At 34.5% G+C, this 16942-nt stretch overlaps 2 protein-coding genes across 10 annotated transcripts in view; one reads left to right on the top strand and one right to left on the bottom strand.

Moving 5' to 3' along the window:
* The window catches only part of RYR3 (ryanodine receptor 3), a 195176-nt gene extending 180214 nt beyond the window's left edge, over positions 1–14962 (top strand). For all 8 annotated transcript variants that reach the window (XM_052695427.1, XM_052695433.1, XM_052695432.1 and 5 more), the window contains 11 exons: positions 33–163; positions 4537–4579; positions 5123–5250; positions 6004–6064; positions 7064–7210; positions 8315–8449; positions 10263–10419; positions 11415–11479; positions 11590–11690; positions 13372–13423; positions 14070–14962. In XM_052695427.1, the coding sequence (XP_052551387.1) occupies positions 33–163; positions 4537–4579; positions 5123–5250; positions 6004–6064; positions 7064–7210; positions 8315–8449; positions 10263–10419; positions 11415–11479; positions 11590–11690; positions 13372–13423; positions 14070–14165 (1116 nt within the window). In that variant the 3' untranslated portion in view covers positions 14166–14962. The remainder of the gene's footprint in view (positions 1–32; positions 164–4536; positions 4580–5122; positions 5251–6003; positions 6065–7063; positions 7211–8314; positions 8450–10262; positions 10420–11414; positions 11480–11589; positions 11691–13371; positions 13424–14069) is intronic.
* The window catches only part of AVEN (apoptosis and caspase activation inhibitor), a 103628-nt gene that overhangs the window by 1941 nt on the left and 84745 nt on the right, over positions 1–16942 (bottom strand). Inside the window, exons 5-7 of one of the 2 annotated variants that reach the window (XM_052695437.1) lie at positions 16589–16934; positions 8290–15496; positions 3758–3835 (exon numbers count right to left, since the gene is read on the bottom strand). In XM_052695437.1, the coding sequence (XP_052551397.1) occupies positions 15378–15496; positions 16589–16934 (465 nt within the window). In that variant the 3' untranslated portion in view covers positions 3758–3835; positions 8290–15377. Of the gene's footprint in view, positions 1–3757; positions 3836–8289; positions 15497–16588; positions 16935–16942 lie in introns of those variants that run through there. The other variant, XM_052695439.1, reaches the window with a different exon arrangement.

Below are 16942 nucleotides of genomic sequence, written 5' to 3'. Positions count from 1 at the left end.
CTTAACCAAGATGTCCACTGTCATTTTCATAGGTCCCTTTGGTTGTGTTCAAGAGAGAGAAGGAGGTAGCTAGGAAGCTGGAATTCGATGGATTATACATAACTGAACAACCATCTGAAGATGATATTAAAGGACAATGGGATCGCCTGGTTATAAACACACCGTATGTAAAATTAAGTGTATAAATATGAATTGTTTATATATACATATTATATTTATTATTATATTATATTTATTATTATAATAATAATTATTATAAAATATTATATATATATTATATATATAATAATATAATAATATAATAATTAGTTTATTAAGCCACTGATATAGAACCTAACCTGTTCATGAACACCTACTCCGTCTAAAAGAAAGGCGTTTTTCACTCTGTATTAGATACTATAGTAGTGGAGTCTAATTTGAAATCTGCCTTTTCATTATTTGCAAGAATTGTGCATCTTTTCTCATAATCTCTCTCCCTAAGACATTTTACAAGTTAGTCACTATTGAGAATTTCCCCTGCCTCAATTTCATATTCATTCTCTGTAGCATTATTCTCTCCTGCATCTTTTTTCCCATTTTTTGCTAACAAAATTTATAAATGACAAGGAAATTAAACTTAAGTGTAAAATAGAAATTGCAGAATTTGAGTAGGCCCAACAGACGTAACTGTCAGGTTCTATGCATTAGCAAATACTACAGTAGTCATATGCTGATTCTAGGAGACTCACCTGCCATTCTGTATGTGGATGATAAAACTGCAGGCAAGAGAAAGAAAAATGTCAGCAGGCTCTTCCTGCTGAGCAGTAGCAGTCTGAGAGGCCACCTTGATTTTCTTTCCTTACTTCAGATGCTGTTTAACCAAAATAGCTGGATACATGATTCAATCTAAATTGCCATAACAAAATGCTGTCAAACAGGTTATTTCTAAGTAAACCCAGCACAATTTAATTTGAAGAGATAATTTTAGAGCTTTTATTTAAAGATAATTCTATAAGCAACAGTCATTAGCCCTTGGGCAAATTAATAATAACCAGAAATGTGGGTAAATAGTTGGTTTTAATCTTTCACCAAAAAAATGCATAAATACGTTCCACCAATTTGGCACACATTAGAAAAGCTATGATGCAGTTTTTACTAACATGTATGGAGGCATAAATAACTATTTGATAAAAACAAGATAGCAAAAATCACCAACTCAGTGTATCAGTTACACTATGCTGTCTAACTGCCCAAATATCCATCTTATCAGACATACAATATTTTTGTACGTAATAAATAGCACCATTGGTACTCTGATTAAATTTACAGTTTCCATATTATCCCAAGTTCTTGAACGCAGTATTTTCCTACAGAGAATTAAGAATTTTTCATTTATTTTAGCTTGAAATTTAGACTACAATATAAGGTCACTTGATTATAATAATATTTTTCAATGGTGACAAAATATTGTTAAATCCAGAGTGATTTTCTGCATGGAGACAGCTGAATCGTAGAAAATCAAAATAAGCAGTAGTAAAAAAAATACAATTGCTTCTCAGCTGTCAGAAAAAGTTTAGAAAGATTTTCAGAAAAAGTTTGTCAGCCATATCTGAATTCAGTATCCTAGCCTGATTTGCTAATTCTGTGTTTATTTTTTTTAATAATAATAATTTAATAATTTTTAGGGTCCTTGTCTCCAACAGGCAGGAGTAAAACATCCGGCCTTTTCAGAGAACTTTTCTTTCTCACTCCTGATTCAGTCGAAATATAGAGAGGGTGGTAGAGAATTCTAATAGTGTATCTGTTCTACTGATACTTTTCCAAGGACAGTCTTAATATTTTCAACTCAGTATCTTTGTAAAAATACAGAGAAGCCTTCTGCAAAGTTCAAACATCTGAAGTAATGGGAAGTACAGGGAAGTCAATGAAATAATAGATTGATATGAGGCAGTGGAACCACAATACATCTGCAAAACATTATAGATACAAACCTAGCCATGAGGAAAAAGCTGTTGCAAGCAATTTCAAATTGACAGTGTTTTTAGAAGTGTGTCTAGATAATGTGGACACAGAGATCAGTCAGTTAAGTAGGTTCTCTTAGTCTTACAGCTTGCCGGGTACCCTGGACTTGACATTCTCTTAGGACCTCTGTTGTAAAATGTTTTTGGCTGACTTCCTAGAAGAAACTAATTTGCATTATAGGCCCTGTTCATGCTGGTATGTGACCAGTTTCAAAGACATGGGAATGAAAATGCAATAACCATTCATATTTTCTTCTGCATAGCTGCTCTGGAGAGTCCAAAACACAGCAATCATTATCTTTTAATCCCATATGTTTTGACCTAGCCAGACTTACTAATTTGCTAAGTGAAACAGATAATGCCCACTGAAGTGGCAAAAATCTTGTCATCTGTTTCTTTAGCAATACTGATTTGAGCCAGCCTCATTTTCTGTCACTGTTGCAGAGTTAATTAAGCTGCTTTTTATCAAGATAAATTTTGCAGAATATATAATACCTACATATCTTCTTTGATTTATGAAGCTCCTGAACATGAATGAGTGGAAGACTCTCAGTTCATTATTCTTCTGATCCTTGTTATGCCTTTAAGCCAGTAGTGGCATAAGCTCAGGCCCCATTGAAAAGAAGATAGCAGAGGATTCCAAAACAAAGGGAAACGTAGTTTCAAAAGTGCTATATCAGGCTGACTGGTGAAAAGGCACAAGTAGAAAAATCAGAGGAAGTACAAAAGAAAAATTCTAAACACAGACTGAAAACAGAGATTAGATCTGGCTTAGAGCACCCAAACCACACGCATTTTTACTCCTGACATGAGCATATAATATCTCTCAGAGAGCTGACTTCCATGTTGAATCTGTTACTAAAAATAATACCTTCATAGATCACTATGGCCTCAAGGGCTAAGAGAATGCTCTTGAATTTAGCAAATGCAATTTTAGTGATGGTGGAAACTATGGTTTCTCTATTGGGTAACTAAGAGCTCTTGCCTCATTTTCAACCTATAACTATTGAGAGCAAGCTATCTAGACACCCAGCCAGCGTGTCCTCAGCAAAAATAAGCATAAATTAATTAATAAGATGATATGTTGCCAGCTTACTCCAACTGACATGCTGTACAGCCTGTTCTCAGCATGCTGCACTATCTAGTTAAGTTAAATGAAAGATTAAGGCTAAACATAAGCTGACAAAGTGTTCCTTCTGATGGGAACTAACTCATAAGGTTTAATGACTATATCATCAGGTTCCCACTGCTGGAGGGTACACGCTGCTATGAATATGCTGAGATGTGCTTTTTATAAGTTAAAAAAGTATTTTAAAAGACAGGATACCCTTTTAAATGCAGCAGAGTTGCATTTTGCAGGAAAAGACATACACACAAACTCCAATAGAGACAAACTTGGCTTACAAGCATAAGAAATCAAAGAAAGAAGTAATTAACAGTATAGAGGATTGAACCAGAATATATCAGCTGAGTTACTGAAACTATTTATCTAAAGTGTCCATTTGGAATAATTTCATTCAGAAATTCAGTCTGGAAAAATCAAAAATTGAACATGTAGTAGCTGGGAATCTTTCCTAAACTCCTCACAGTGGACCAGTGTTGGAGGAACTCAGTCTTGCAATCTTAAAACTAGCTTTATTTTATCAGTATTGTCCTTTAGCTTGAAGAGTTACTTTGTTGGTTTGTTTTTTTTGTTTTTTTTTACTTGGCTGTATTAGATTTCATTCTGTTGAGCAGCAAAAAAGCTTCAAACCTACCTCTTCCACAGTTATCAATCTGACAGCTGCAACTCAACATTGTTTCCTGCAACATCCAGGAAATTGAGAGAGAAAAACCTACATAAAATATAGTAAGATTGTCAGAATGAAGAAGTGCTTAAGAATAGCAGCTCCACTGGTATTAAGTTCAAGAACAGTATTTTTATGATCAAATTGTAGGATAAGGAAATTTCACTGATAGCATAAAGCATTTTCTCTTGTAGGTAACAGCTGTTGTATTTCTTAGTGTCTGTTATAGACCTCCTAGATAAAACCAGTTGCTTACTGAAGCATCATGGTTGCCCACTACTCTGAAAAAAAAAGCAGGGAGTTTTCAAGAATGACACCTAAAATGCTTGCAGTTTACTGCTCCATTTCTTTCTCTTTTGTATGCTTTTCTTGTAATTACCAGGAAGGATATGGCTGTTCAGAAACAGAGGCTGGAAAAACCTCTCAGCTGAACGTATAGCTTTACCTAGTTTTGTTATGAAAATTCAGACCCTGTAAAACAATATAACACCTGAGAATGAGATGACCACTGATTTTTTTTTCGTGCATGTAGCTTTTTTTGTAGCAAATCACATTTGTAACTACAGAAAAAAAAGAGAGAAAAAATATGCAGTGACTACTATTTCAAAGAGACTGTCCTGATAGGTGGTGTCCATACCAAAAGCGTGAATGAATGAAATTGTACCAGAATCTGCACTGTGAATTTTTGTTGTTTTTTCTTTTCCATAACAAGCTGGATAACTTGAAATATCTTTTCCTTATCTATGCAGGTCATTTCCTAACAATTACTGGGATAAATTTGTAAAACGAAAGGTGAGCTTTTCATATACAAACAATTGAGAACTGAAATTTGTTTTCTGAAGTCACTGTTGTTCACTGACAGATTTACCACAGGTAGTTCTAGTTTATGTGGAGGAAGGAGGGAGAAAGAATGCTGTTTTGGTTTAGTTCCTAGAGTCAAATGCACTCAATAACTTTGTGCTGTCAATCAGCCATCTAGGTCCATTTTACAGCCATTGTCATCTTTAGGAGATAAAGCACACTCGTTGCTTAAAAAAGGAAAAACATGTCAGCTTAAACGATGGTAAATTATACAGAAGCTTTTAGATAATGGCATTTAATGCTTCTATTTTTCTTTCATGTCTCTATCCATCTGTGGTCCTCTTGGGAGTTCTCACTGTTCAAGTAACATTAATTGTAAAAGAGTGGGGTTTTTTTTTGTTGTTGTTTGTAGAAGCTCGCATTTTTTGTTTCCCTTTTTTTATTTTTAATTTTTTTTTAATTTCTAACAGCTACTTGTTTAAGGTAATAATTACCAAAATCTCAGACCAAAAGCCTCTTTCCTTGCACTTTTAGGTTATTAACAAGTATGGAGACTTGTACGGAGCAGAGCGTATAGCAGAACTTTTGGGTTTGGACAAAAATGCCCTTGATTTTAGTCCAGTAGAAGAAAGCGAACTAGAAGCAGCTTCTCTTGTATCATGGTATGACTTCAGAGCTTTATGGACAAACTGTATGTTGTTATAGCTTCCATTTCAGAGATAAAAATGGATTTTATATTGAAATTGTAGTGATGTTTTCCTCTGTATGGAAAATTCAAATGGATAAGTCTTTCTTGTGAAGAATTAAAATCAGCAAATATGTTTTAAGACACACAAAAAAAGCTTACCAAAAGAAAGAAAAAGTATTGACAACAAGTATCTAGATGTCAGATATCTAGACAAAATTCAGAGATATCTATTCTATAGTTGATGAAGTCAGGAAGCCAAGTGATTGAAAGTAGCCCAGTCACATTTCACTGATGATTCTGGCTTCTTTAAGACATGAAAAAGGATTTCTGCTCAGCAATTATTTTCTAGTAGTTACTGAAAAAATTATTAACTTTCCTTTTGGTAATATAACATTTTACACTAGAGAGAACACCTGCCATTTAAATTTAAAACAGGTAGGATCCATATTTCATTACTTTTAATGCATATTTTTAAGTCTGGAATAGGCCAGCGTCAATTCTAGTGAAATCATTCCACCAATTACAGATGTTAGAAACTCTGCATGGGTGCCAAGACTTAAAGAATTCTCTCTGAAAAATGAAGCATCTAAAAAGCCCAGATAATAAACAGCAAATACACATCACCAACTTTAACTACATGCATATGAAGTGTTACCACAGTTTGTTACTTGGAGAATTTAGTACTTCATTTTGACACTTAATGCATTTCAAATCTGGTATTTCCTAGGTTAAGCTCCATTGATACAAAGTACCACATTTGGAAGCTTGGTGTTGTTTTCACTGATAATGTAAGTATGTTAACCTAGAAGAATATTCTTTGATTTACTCTAAATGTGAATGTATGTCTTCCACTACCTGTTTTTATATTAAACAAATATATTCTACGCAAGTAGTATTGAATTACAGAGCCATTTTTAAAATAGTTTTTCTGTTTTGCCTTGAAGCAAATGGCTTTACATTAGCATTTTCTATTTGATTCCAAAGGGAAATAAATACTTATTCACCCTTAACACAATGCTAGCATTTGGAAAGTTAAAAGGCACATTCATTTATTTGTGTATAAATCATATTAGCAACCAAAGGTGCCCTTTCTCAGATCAAACATAGTACATGGAAACGTACCCTTTTTTATTCTTGAATTTGCTTGGTATGTTTGGTTAATTCTCTGCTTTCGTGCCTTCTCTGAAAGCCTCAAACTTACATTAAAATACCCTTTTTTGTCAGTATTCTTTTTTGCATCTCTTTTAGAATGCCCAAGCAAATAGGAAACCAAGGAGAATAAACTGAAGCATAAATTCAATAGGCACTAGAAGTACACTGACCTACTGTTTACAAACAAGATATTTTCTTTCATGTCAAACTGCGTTCAGATTCACTACTCACTAAGAATAAGCTGTACTGTGGACCATATGTCTTCTGGGCATCTTGAGACTTAAAAATAGTGAAATGCCTTAAAAATAATATAATGCATTTGCCTCCTTTAGAATCGGTCTTAAAACTTTAAGTGCTGTGTAACAAGCTCCCTAACCAAAACAGTTTTAAGGTAGGGGATTTCAGTACTCATAACATATATGCTGAAAACACTGTATTTAAATATGTAATATAGAGAGGTCTCATTAGCATAAGCAATTTTAAATGAACACAACTTCAAATGAATGGTAAGAAACAGAGCCTTTCTGAACAAATGTCCTAGACATACTACATTCAGATTGCATTACATAATTTGTACTACATTAAAATCAGATCATTGTACTAATTTTTCATTTCAAATTTCACTCTCTCTGCAGTCATTTTTGTATTTGGCTTGGTACACAACTATGTCTATCCTTGGACACTACAACAACTTCTTCTTTGCTGCTCATCTGCTGGACATCGCTATGGGTTTCAAGACATTGCGAACCATTTTGTCCTCCGTAACTCACAATGGCAAACAGGTTGGTTTTACATACAGAGGTTTGAAATTAATGCATTTTGTAACAATATTAAAAAAAAGTCCTGGGGTACCTAGGAAATATTACGATACAATTCATTTTGATCATGAATAGATTAAATAAGACTTCTCCAAGTCCTCTGCAGCACATTTAGTACGTGATTATTCCTATAAAAATATAACAATCTATGATCAGTGAGTGCTGATAACAAAAAGTGTTTTGTACACAATAAAAATATGCATCATTTCAGAAGAATATATGAATTATGACATAACCAGCTCCTTCTGTATGCTCTATGATGAATAGGTTGGTGATAACTGACAGGAATTCACAATCTCTTAGCTGCAGAAGTAATAATGATCTGAGAACAACTGAGATTTCAATACTTAGCTAGTAAGAATGTTCTTAGAGGTACAGACATTCTGCATTGTGGAATCTATTTATATGTCACTATCTCCCGAAAAAATCATGTTAAAATGCACTTCAAAAACTAACTGTGGAAACTTCTATGGGGAGTCACTCTTTGATCTTTGTACTGTATAAGATTACAAACCAACAAAAGCAACCTTTACATTAATGCTTTTTTTTTTTTTTTAATGCTGATCTCAATCTTATTAAATTAGTAAACATTATTAAATGTTGAGATCAGCATTAAAAAAAAAAAAAGCATCTCAACATTTAATAATGTGGAGAAACCTAAACCTAACAAAACTTCCAAAAAATTCCATTTCAAACAAACACATTTCATTTGTTCTCAAATACAGCATATATTTTAAGTCTATTCTTACAGTCTGTTAGGCATGTAAAAACACATAAAGGAATGTAACGTTTTGAAGAGTCATAAAAGCATCCTCCTTAGTTTAACTTTTATACTCTTTGTGAGACCATTTTCCATATCATTTTGCATGCAAGCAGTTTACAGGGCCACTTAACCTGTATACAGATCCAAGCAATGGGGATATATTTCAAAGCTGTCATTACTGTTCTCTTCTTGGGAAACACACCATATGATACCTTTTCCATATTTAAGGCAATAAACTGAGCTAGTTCATCAGTTATAACAGAATGAAATTGAAACGTACGTTCATGTCCTGTCTCCCTATACAGCTGGTGCTTACTGTAGGACTCCTGGCTGTAGTAGTGTATCTTTACACTGTTGTGGCATTCAACTTCTTCCGCAAATTCTACAATAAAAGTGAAGATGAAGATGAACCAGATATGAAATGCGATGACATGATGACAGTAAGTAAAACATCACTAGCATGCTTCAAATCTCATTCTGAATTCTTACATGGATAATTAAGATGAAATCACAGAACATCAGGGATTGAAAAAGCATCTCAAAAGATCATCTAGTCCAATATCACATAAAAGGATGTTTTCATTGTTAAAGCCATCTATCTCTTCTTCTTGCTATATAGTTCTTTTGAAAATGTTTACTGTCTTAAAATTCCCTCTTCACTCCCCAGTAGAGACAGCATATGCTTAAAGCACATGGAACAAATTTTGTGACAAATTGGTCAGACCTACAAAAAGCAGCTGTGTTCCTGCAGCATACGTAAAGAACAGTTTGATCCAAAGTTTTGTAAGCTCTTCTTACATGAAATATGTTAGCACTACTCCTGTGTCAGCCTGTTTACAGCTGGTAATTTAGTCATGAAGAAGTCAAGGGGGAGTTCAAAAGGGAGTATTAAAGGGAGTGATAATCTATCATTAATAATTTTCCTTATGATTTCCACCTGATTGCAACAGAAACCAACAACAATTTTCTGTCATAAGAAAAGCTATTCTACAGATCTTTTTGTAAAGAAACGTGGCATAATTTCAGGAAACTGAACCTAATGAGTTTGTGGACACCTCATTTCCTTCATGGAATACTCGCTGCCTGCTTTAAGTGCAAAAATAGTGAGTTATACCTCAGAATAGAGGTTTGCAATAGATTTCAACTAATGATTTTCCCTGTTCTGGAACTTTCAATCAAACAGTCACTGTAAGTCACATGTACAAATGATACGAAGTACGAAAACTTAGTGATATTGTTTGAAATGATCCCTCTGTGGATTGAATATAATGTTCTGGTCACAAAATGGATGTACTACTAATAGGAATCATTAAACTTTGTCACATTTCAAACCACTTTGCCAAGTGAGATAAAAAACATAATCTGAAATTGATTTAACTGTGATTAAAATAGCGAAGGTGTCGTGTAAAAAGTAAAGCTGCATTCTAACAGAGGATGTATAGCTTTGTTTGTGTTTGCCCGTGAAAGACCAGATGTCTCACTTCATGATAATTATTTAGCACTACAGCTGCTGTCTAATGTGACTTCAGAACCCTAGTTAGTCTCAGAAATTCTCATTGTTTTTCACAGTTTTTTTTAAGGTGGTTTACAAAATTCTGTAGCTGATTCATACAGAAGCATTACATAGATGGATAGATTCTAAAATGTTTACGTGGTTTAAATATCCACATTTTTAAAGATCATCCCATGAAGTCTTCTATGTTTAGAAAATAAAGCACACAGCAACATTTCTATAAAGTGATTTCTTTCACTTCAAACATAACAGAGCCTGTTTCTGAGATCATAAATAATGTACAATATACTGAAACTGACATCCAGTAGTGCCAAATGAAATTATCCAAAAACCACTTAAGCACAGACAGATCTACCTGCTGTGAATAATATAACAACATTTTATAACAGTTTTTCCTGAATTCCATTACAAGACTTTAAGAGAAGTCCTCCACCCTCTCAGAGCAAATCTGAGCCTTAGGAATTAATAGTAATGGGTATAATATTGTTGAACAGTACCAAAGAAAAGAAAGAGATCTTAATCTATAAGACATAGGGAATGACAAGAGGGTAATATACTTGATGCTGACTCCTACCTCTTTGTAAGTTTACTTGAGGATGTAGCCACACTAGTTAAGATGTTAAGAGATTTTTGGTTCAGCAGGCGATACATGAGGAACGATATTACATCTTCTGTTTCTGTAACTTTTAGTAGGGCAAAATAATTCATGATAAATAAAATTTCTCACTTTTTTTTTTTAGTGTTACCTATTCCACATGTATGTGGGTGTAAGATCTGGTGGTGGCATTGGGGATGAAATTGAGGATCCTGCTGGAGACCCTTATGAAATTTATCGAATTGTCTTCGACATCACATTTTTCTTCTTTGTCATTGTTATCCTACTGGCCATTATTCAAGGTACTTTCACTTATGATAACAGAAATAGTTAGAATTTAGTGTACGTAAATTCTGAGTGCATTTAAATAACATTTATGTTTGACGTAATTATGCAGAATTGCTTCAAAGGCTTATTTCTGAGCTTATAAAGTCACTAATTCTGAAAGTTATAATTATAAACTTAATTTACAAATAATGCATTCTACCAAATATTACACAAAGTACTAGAAACATAACTTACCTTGATTATAGCATTTATGACAAGCAATGACACCGTTTGTGGAGGATTGCTCTTCCTGCTAAGAATACCATTTAAATTTGGAGAGCATTACTGTAGACTCTTTTCACTGCATTAGTTTGGAGCTAGTCATTCACCTTGGGTTTTTTCTCTGACAAGGCACAATGACCACGCACCCATTTTCTCATTTCTTTAGAGGATGATTTTCAGTTCTAATTTGTTTGCAATTGTGGCTTACAGAGAAGGAGACATATACTGATTGACTGCCAGTGTTGAACGCTCATTCTATAAACTGTCCTACGGTTGGAAGGAAAAAATGTAAAACAAACATTTTTCAGGCAGTCTAGTGGCAAAGAAAAAATATAAATGGTCTGTATTTTTTTAGATATTACAAATGTTGCAGTACCTCAAATGACCTAACTTTATTCTTAATGCACTGGAAATGAAAGAATAATGCTTGAAACGTGAAGCAGCATCACAAACTGTTTGGAGGGTGGTGACTGTCTTGTGGAACCCAATTCTTCTTTACTCAACAAAAGGAAGCTTTTCCTTAAGAGGAAGTAAGAGAAATTGAGAAATTCTCACTGCTGGGTCCAGTATAAATGAATACAAGATGTCTGCAAATTGATACATTTGAAATCAAATTATTCAACCTGTACAGAAGCATGCCAAACTTCAAATAGAAAGGAGGATGTCTACCAAAGCTACTTTTTTTGCACTACTTGAAAGAGAAGTATTGCTAAGTACTTAACTGTTGCAACCTATCCATTTGAAATAGGTCTTATAATTGATGCTTTTGGTGAATTAAGAGACCAGCAAGAACAAGTGAGAGAAGATATGGAGGTATGAGAGGAACATTACATTTTTTCATTTGTCTTATTAATCTAGATTTTTACAGTTATAATTGAATCTTTGAGTTGTAATTGATTTGTAAACACAAATTGTGTTTCCAGACCAAATGCTTTATTTGTGGAATTGGCAACGACTATTTTGACACAACCCCACATGGCTTTGAAACACATACTCTGCAGGAACACAACTTGGCAAACTACCTGTAAGTATATTTTACTATTAGAATTATTATAATGAGATTTTTCAGCTCAAAAGTAATTTAGGAGTTGTGTGTCCTAAGATAGAGGAATATTTCCATTCCTTTCTGGTTTTCCCTAATACACTTTAAGCTGTTGGTTATCTTTAAAGTGCTTGCTCTACATGAGCTAGCTTAGTGGAACAATGCCTGAAGGCACATCAGCCTCTTTTATCTCCTTTAATCCTCTGTAATGAAAGCCACATATAGGAAAGGATTAGGAACAACAGTTTACTAGCTAGTAAGTTCTTTGTTTTATCAGTATGACCAAATCCCAAGAAAGTCACAACTGTCTTCTAGACTAAAACCACTGAAAGTTACTGCTGATCTAAAAATGTTACTTGTCATTGCCTCCAGTGCCTCTGAGTGCATCTACAAGAGCTTATGGTAGCAGAAGGAAGGTCTTTGGTTTGGTTTGATTTCTATGAGTTATATTCAAAATAATCATGAAAAAATGCATTTCTGGAAAATAAGCTACAAAAAATAATGTACAAATCTGATCCTGTAGTTTCTTACCAGCAGTTTTCTGAAACCACTAAACAACTGGCACTAGTACACATTCAGTCTATAGCCAAGACTTCTAAGACAGTGGTTTCATACTTTCATTAGTGAGTGTAGAGCAGATCAAAGAGGGTTACTGAAAAGGGAATTTGGTGGCATTAGTCACCCTGACAAAAATGATAACTACATGACCATCTTGGACCAAGGAGGCCGAACTGGTTGGTCCTTCTTTTAAAGGCTGGCTTTGGAATACAACACTGTATCTGAGCTTAAAAAAAAACAAAACAACAGTGCCTCTTAGTATATATGTTGCATTATTCCTTGCGCAGTAACTGACTCTGTAGAATCAATACACATTACTTACGTGAGTCAGGTTTTCTTCTCTATCCATAGTTTTTACCAATCTACAGCCTCCAAGCTTCTCTTACTACATTGCATCACTTAATTGGCATGTGGGATCCTGTCATTCACTGTAAATTAAAAATTGTCATTTTCTTAATATTAGAACATATGGAGAATAATCTTTCTATGCAGGTTGCTTTTTAATTAGAAAAAAAAAGGTTTTAGAAGTTAGTATATTTTCCTTTTTAAAATGAAAACATATTAAGTTTAACTCCCAATGCATTACATCAAAAACCAGCTATCCAAGAGCACTGTCACATAAAACAGACCAAGTGTTAGTACTCTACAGCCTTTCCAATTACTTCAATTTTGTACATTTGACACAAGTGGTACCTAAGATAAGATAGGTTCTACTTGGTTGCACCAAGATTTCCAAGCCATCTACCATCTACAAGTTCATAACCTATCATACTTCTTGCATAAATTCTGTAAGAACTTCTTCCAACATGACAGAATTTGAGCATAAAAGAGCTATATATGTAGGCCCAAGTCAGGTGTTACTACTGATCAGCACTGAAATGAAAAAACTGCTGAAATATATTTTTCCACTTCTACAGATCCTACAGCTGTTAGCAATTTCACAGAAGTCTCCAAGGATTGCATTTTCTTCTTTAAAACATCCTAGAAGCCTAGGAACGTCATTTCTTTGCTGGTTGCCACCATAAACATCAAATCCCACTCTAGGAAAGGTTAGGGGAGAGATTATACATCCTGCGTTAATACCTGTTCCATGCACTTGTTTCAGGTTCTTCTTAATGTACCTCATAAACAAGGATGAGACTGAGCATACTGGCCAGGTGAGTCGGAAAAAAAAAAAAAAAAGCTAAATATTTGTCTTGAAAAGCTGCATCTTCCTTCTCCAGCCTTGTAGCTTGACGTACCACCAGGTGGAACTGATGTACCACCAGTGGAGACAAATATCCACTCCTGAGATTTTTGAGCGAGAAAAAAGGACAGGTGCACTATCCAGCACTACTGTAGTGTGCCTGGAGAAGACAGCCTTCAGTAGTTACATTACTGTATTTATAGTCTATACCCATATATATATTTATATATATATTTATATGTATATACGGACAGTATATGAACATATGTTCATAAGTTCAGTGTTATTAGATCCTAAATGGAAATAAGATATAATTAAATCTTCTTTATTTTCCTTATTTAAAATAAGATGTTGCACCAATACTGTGAAAGTACCTTATAATTCAGTGGTTTTCCAAGGAAACTAAAACACATTTTGCAATGCAGATTATAGAGGTTTACTCTGATAGAATTGGACTGATTAGTTTTCACTTACCTGCACTTTTTTGACTTTTTTAAATTAAGCACAGTAACTGCTTACTGTTACAATTTAGAGCACTGGCTGTAAGGAGTTAAAATAAATGTTAAAAATAAATGCCAAATATAAATCTTAAAATAAGTGTTCTTTATCATTTTCAGGAGTCATTCGTGTGGAAGATGTACCAAGAAAGATGCTGGGATTTCTTTCCAGCAGGAGACTGCTTCCGGAAACAGTATGAGGATCAACTTGGCTAATATAACAAAAGATCCAGTATATAAACTTCTTTCCTTTTCATGATGTAAATTCTCAGCCTGTATTTGCTTTAAATGTCTTTAAACTTAAAGACATACATAAAATTTGAAACAATTTCATAGGCTTTTTATACGTTCCCCGTACAAAACTGGTCTTCTGCTGGAATTGTAATTTGAAAAGAAAAATCTATGCCAATATCAAATCGAACCTTCCAATTTAAACATGCTCTGATATTATAACTTTTTAACTACACCACTTAACCTAGTGTTCGGTAAGAGTGAAAGGGCTAAAAGATGTCTTACCTGTACAACATTTGATGTTTAAGAACTTGAACATCAGAGGCCATGCCTCAGAAAAAGTACTTCAAGTGCTGTCCCATTTTTGCCCCACAATATTTGCTAGTCAGTATATTAAGACACAGCTTGAAAAGCTTTAAGCAGATAAAAGGAAACATTTTCAAACACTTTGTTGACCTTGAATCATGAAGTGCCTTAAAACCTCCGTAGACATAGCTATGCAAACTTTTTGTTAGTGTTCTAGGTGAACAGATCCATTGACTGTATTGCTTCTCTGTCCTTCTGTATGAAATTGCACTCAAAGTTTGTATACAACCTTCAATAACAGCTTATTAGATGCTGCTGTTACAAGACACACCCTGTATCAAAATGAATACAGTTTAAATCACAGGCCAAAATAAAACAATGCTCTACTGTCACCTGCAAATAGAAGCTGCAAGGTTTATGCATTTATTTTTCTTCTCGTAGAAAGTGCCCACTGCAATAAAATATTATAAACCAAATACTGCCTTTTTGATTTCTTTCTGATTTTTTTTGCAATACAGAAATGTGGCGTGCTGAAGCTGATTAAAAACATGTATTTGTTGTGCATTCATTGCTTTATTTTAAGGACTGCATGTATCAAGTACAAGCTGGAACAACAACTCTGGCAGTTTGCTGCAGCCTACATTTTAAGCAAAAAAAAAAACAAATCCCAACTTAATCATAAATGTTAGGCCTCTTTAAGACTGTTACACAGTCTTAAACATTACTTAATCAATCATACCTAATCAAATTTTGGTGGCACAGAATTTCAGGTGCCTGGTTTTATTTGCAGGCAAGTGAAACAAATAAATGAAATAAAGAACAGCTAAAGGAGGGTTCCACTTTCTACTTGATTTTAGCTATATTCACTTATTCACATACGGAAAATTGGTTTCAGGAAATCATGCTGTCTAGCCAGTCTTCAAGCTCTTCCTCAGTAACAATTTTGGATGTTTTCTGCTCTTGCTGTGGTGCTGTACTTCTCTGTTCTGGCACATCTGCTCTTGGAGGGTCTAGAAAAGCAAAAGGAACAGGCTTTTGAAAACATGGAAAAAATTCTGTACTGTCTTTTTCCTTCATCAGTTTGCTTTTTTAATGCATGCATGACTGTATTTTATTGCAATACAATCTCTCAAAGAATAACATTTCAAAAACAGTAGCAACAATTAAAAACGCAGTTTGATAAGCTCAACCATAGAAATGCAGCTTCCACCAGATTCAAGGAGGGGCAGGACCTGCTTCTAAGTAAGCAAACCCCTATTGCGATCTATTCACAATCCTGACATAAACAGAATTTTCTTTAGTATAGGAGAGCAGCAGGAGACCGCAACAGCGGATCACAATGCAATTAGCATGATGACTGTAATTCCACATTCCGATGGCACTGTTTTCTTAAGGGATTTACACTGTGCTTTGGATATACCAGCAGAATGAAAGATTCTCCTCAGAGACAAGGCTTACTGCATTGCACATGGTGATATTTATGTCACCAGCTATCTCTGTGTTTGGACTTAATTTTTATCAAAACAAAACAATCATACATAAAAATCAGAGATGCTGAAGTTCTTTAACATCATTGTAGAACAAGGAGACGTACAACTGCTCTCCTTCAGAGCTAACAGTAGTACAGATTCCAGTGGCCCGCTGAACTTCTGCTATAGGAAAATTTGTGTTTGTATTGTGTCTATTAAAAAGCTCATTTTGTATTATCACTGCTAGTAAAGTTTGAAAATAACATTTGTAGTGTAATCAGAAATAGCTATCAGGTCTTCATTAGATTATCAGAGAGAACTAAGGGCCGATAACATTACATAAAAACTATCTTAATCTTCCACTAACTAAAATTCTGTAACAGTACTTTAAAACAAAATAAAAATCAAATTTGGCTGATTCGTAAGACCACTGCTGTTCTACAAAATTAATGCTTAAAATGAACATCATGACAGTGGTGAAACTTCAGGTGAGAGGGTCAGAGCACAGCCCCAGATAAATGAAGTGCCCTATGACAGAGATACTGATAGCAGAACTGTTTACTTGCAAGTTAGGAGTTTAAAAACAACACTGAGAAAAAAAAATAAAGGCACTGGGAGAAAGCAAAATCTTACCATTTTCCTTACTTTCCATTTTCAGATCTTTCTCTGTTGATATGTTGTAGGATAATGCACCTGACACAGAATCAATGGGAGCATCCAGATTTAGGAGACGATCCAGTTCTTCATCCAAATGGTCAGTCTCTTGCTTTTCTAGCAGACGGGCTCTGTGAAATGGTTCTGCTGCACTTGTCCCAGGATCACTTTTAGTTCCAGGCTCCGATGAAGCAGCAGAATCACCAACAGATCGGGAGACCAACACCGTTTCCCTCTGAGACAAAGACTGCCGAAACAGCTCCCTCCTTTTGCTGTCTTCAACAACTTTAGATTTCATCTGTGGTAGCTCTATGGGTGTAGATGCCTAAGAGT

This window comes from Tympanuchus pallidicinctus, unplaced genomic scaffold (assembly GCF_026119805.1).
Source record: "Tympanuchus pallidicinctus isolate F22 unplaced genomic scaffold, pur_lepc_1.0 scaffold3, whole genome shotgun sequence".
Lineage (NCBI taxonomy): Eukaryota > Metazoa > Chordata > Aves > Galliformes > Phasianidae > Tympanuchus > Tympanuchus pallidicinctus.
Note: the sequence above shows the minus strand (reverse complement) of the source record. Positions and strands in the feature narration are given on the sequence as shown.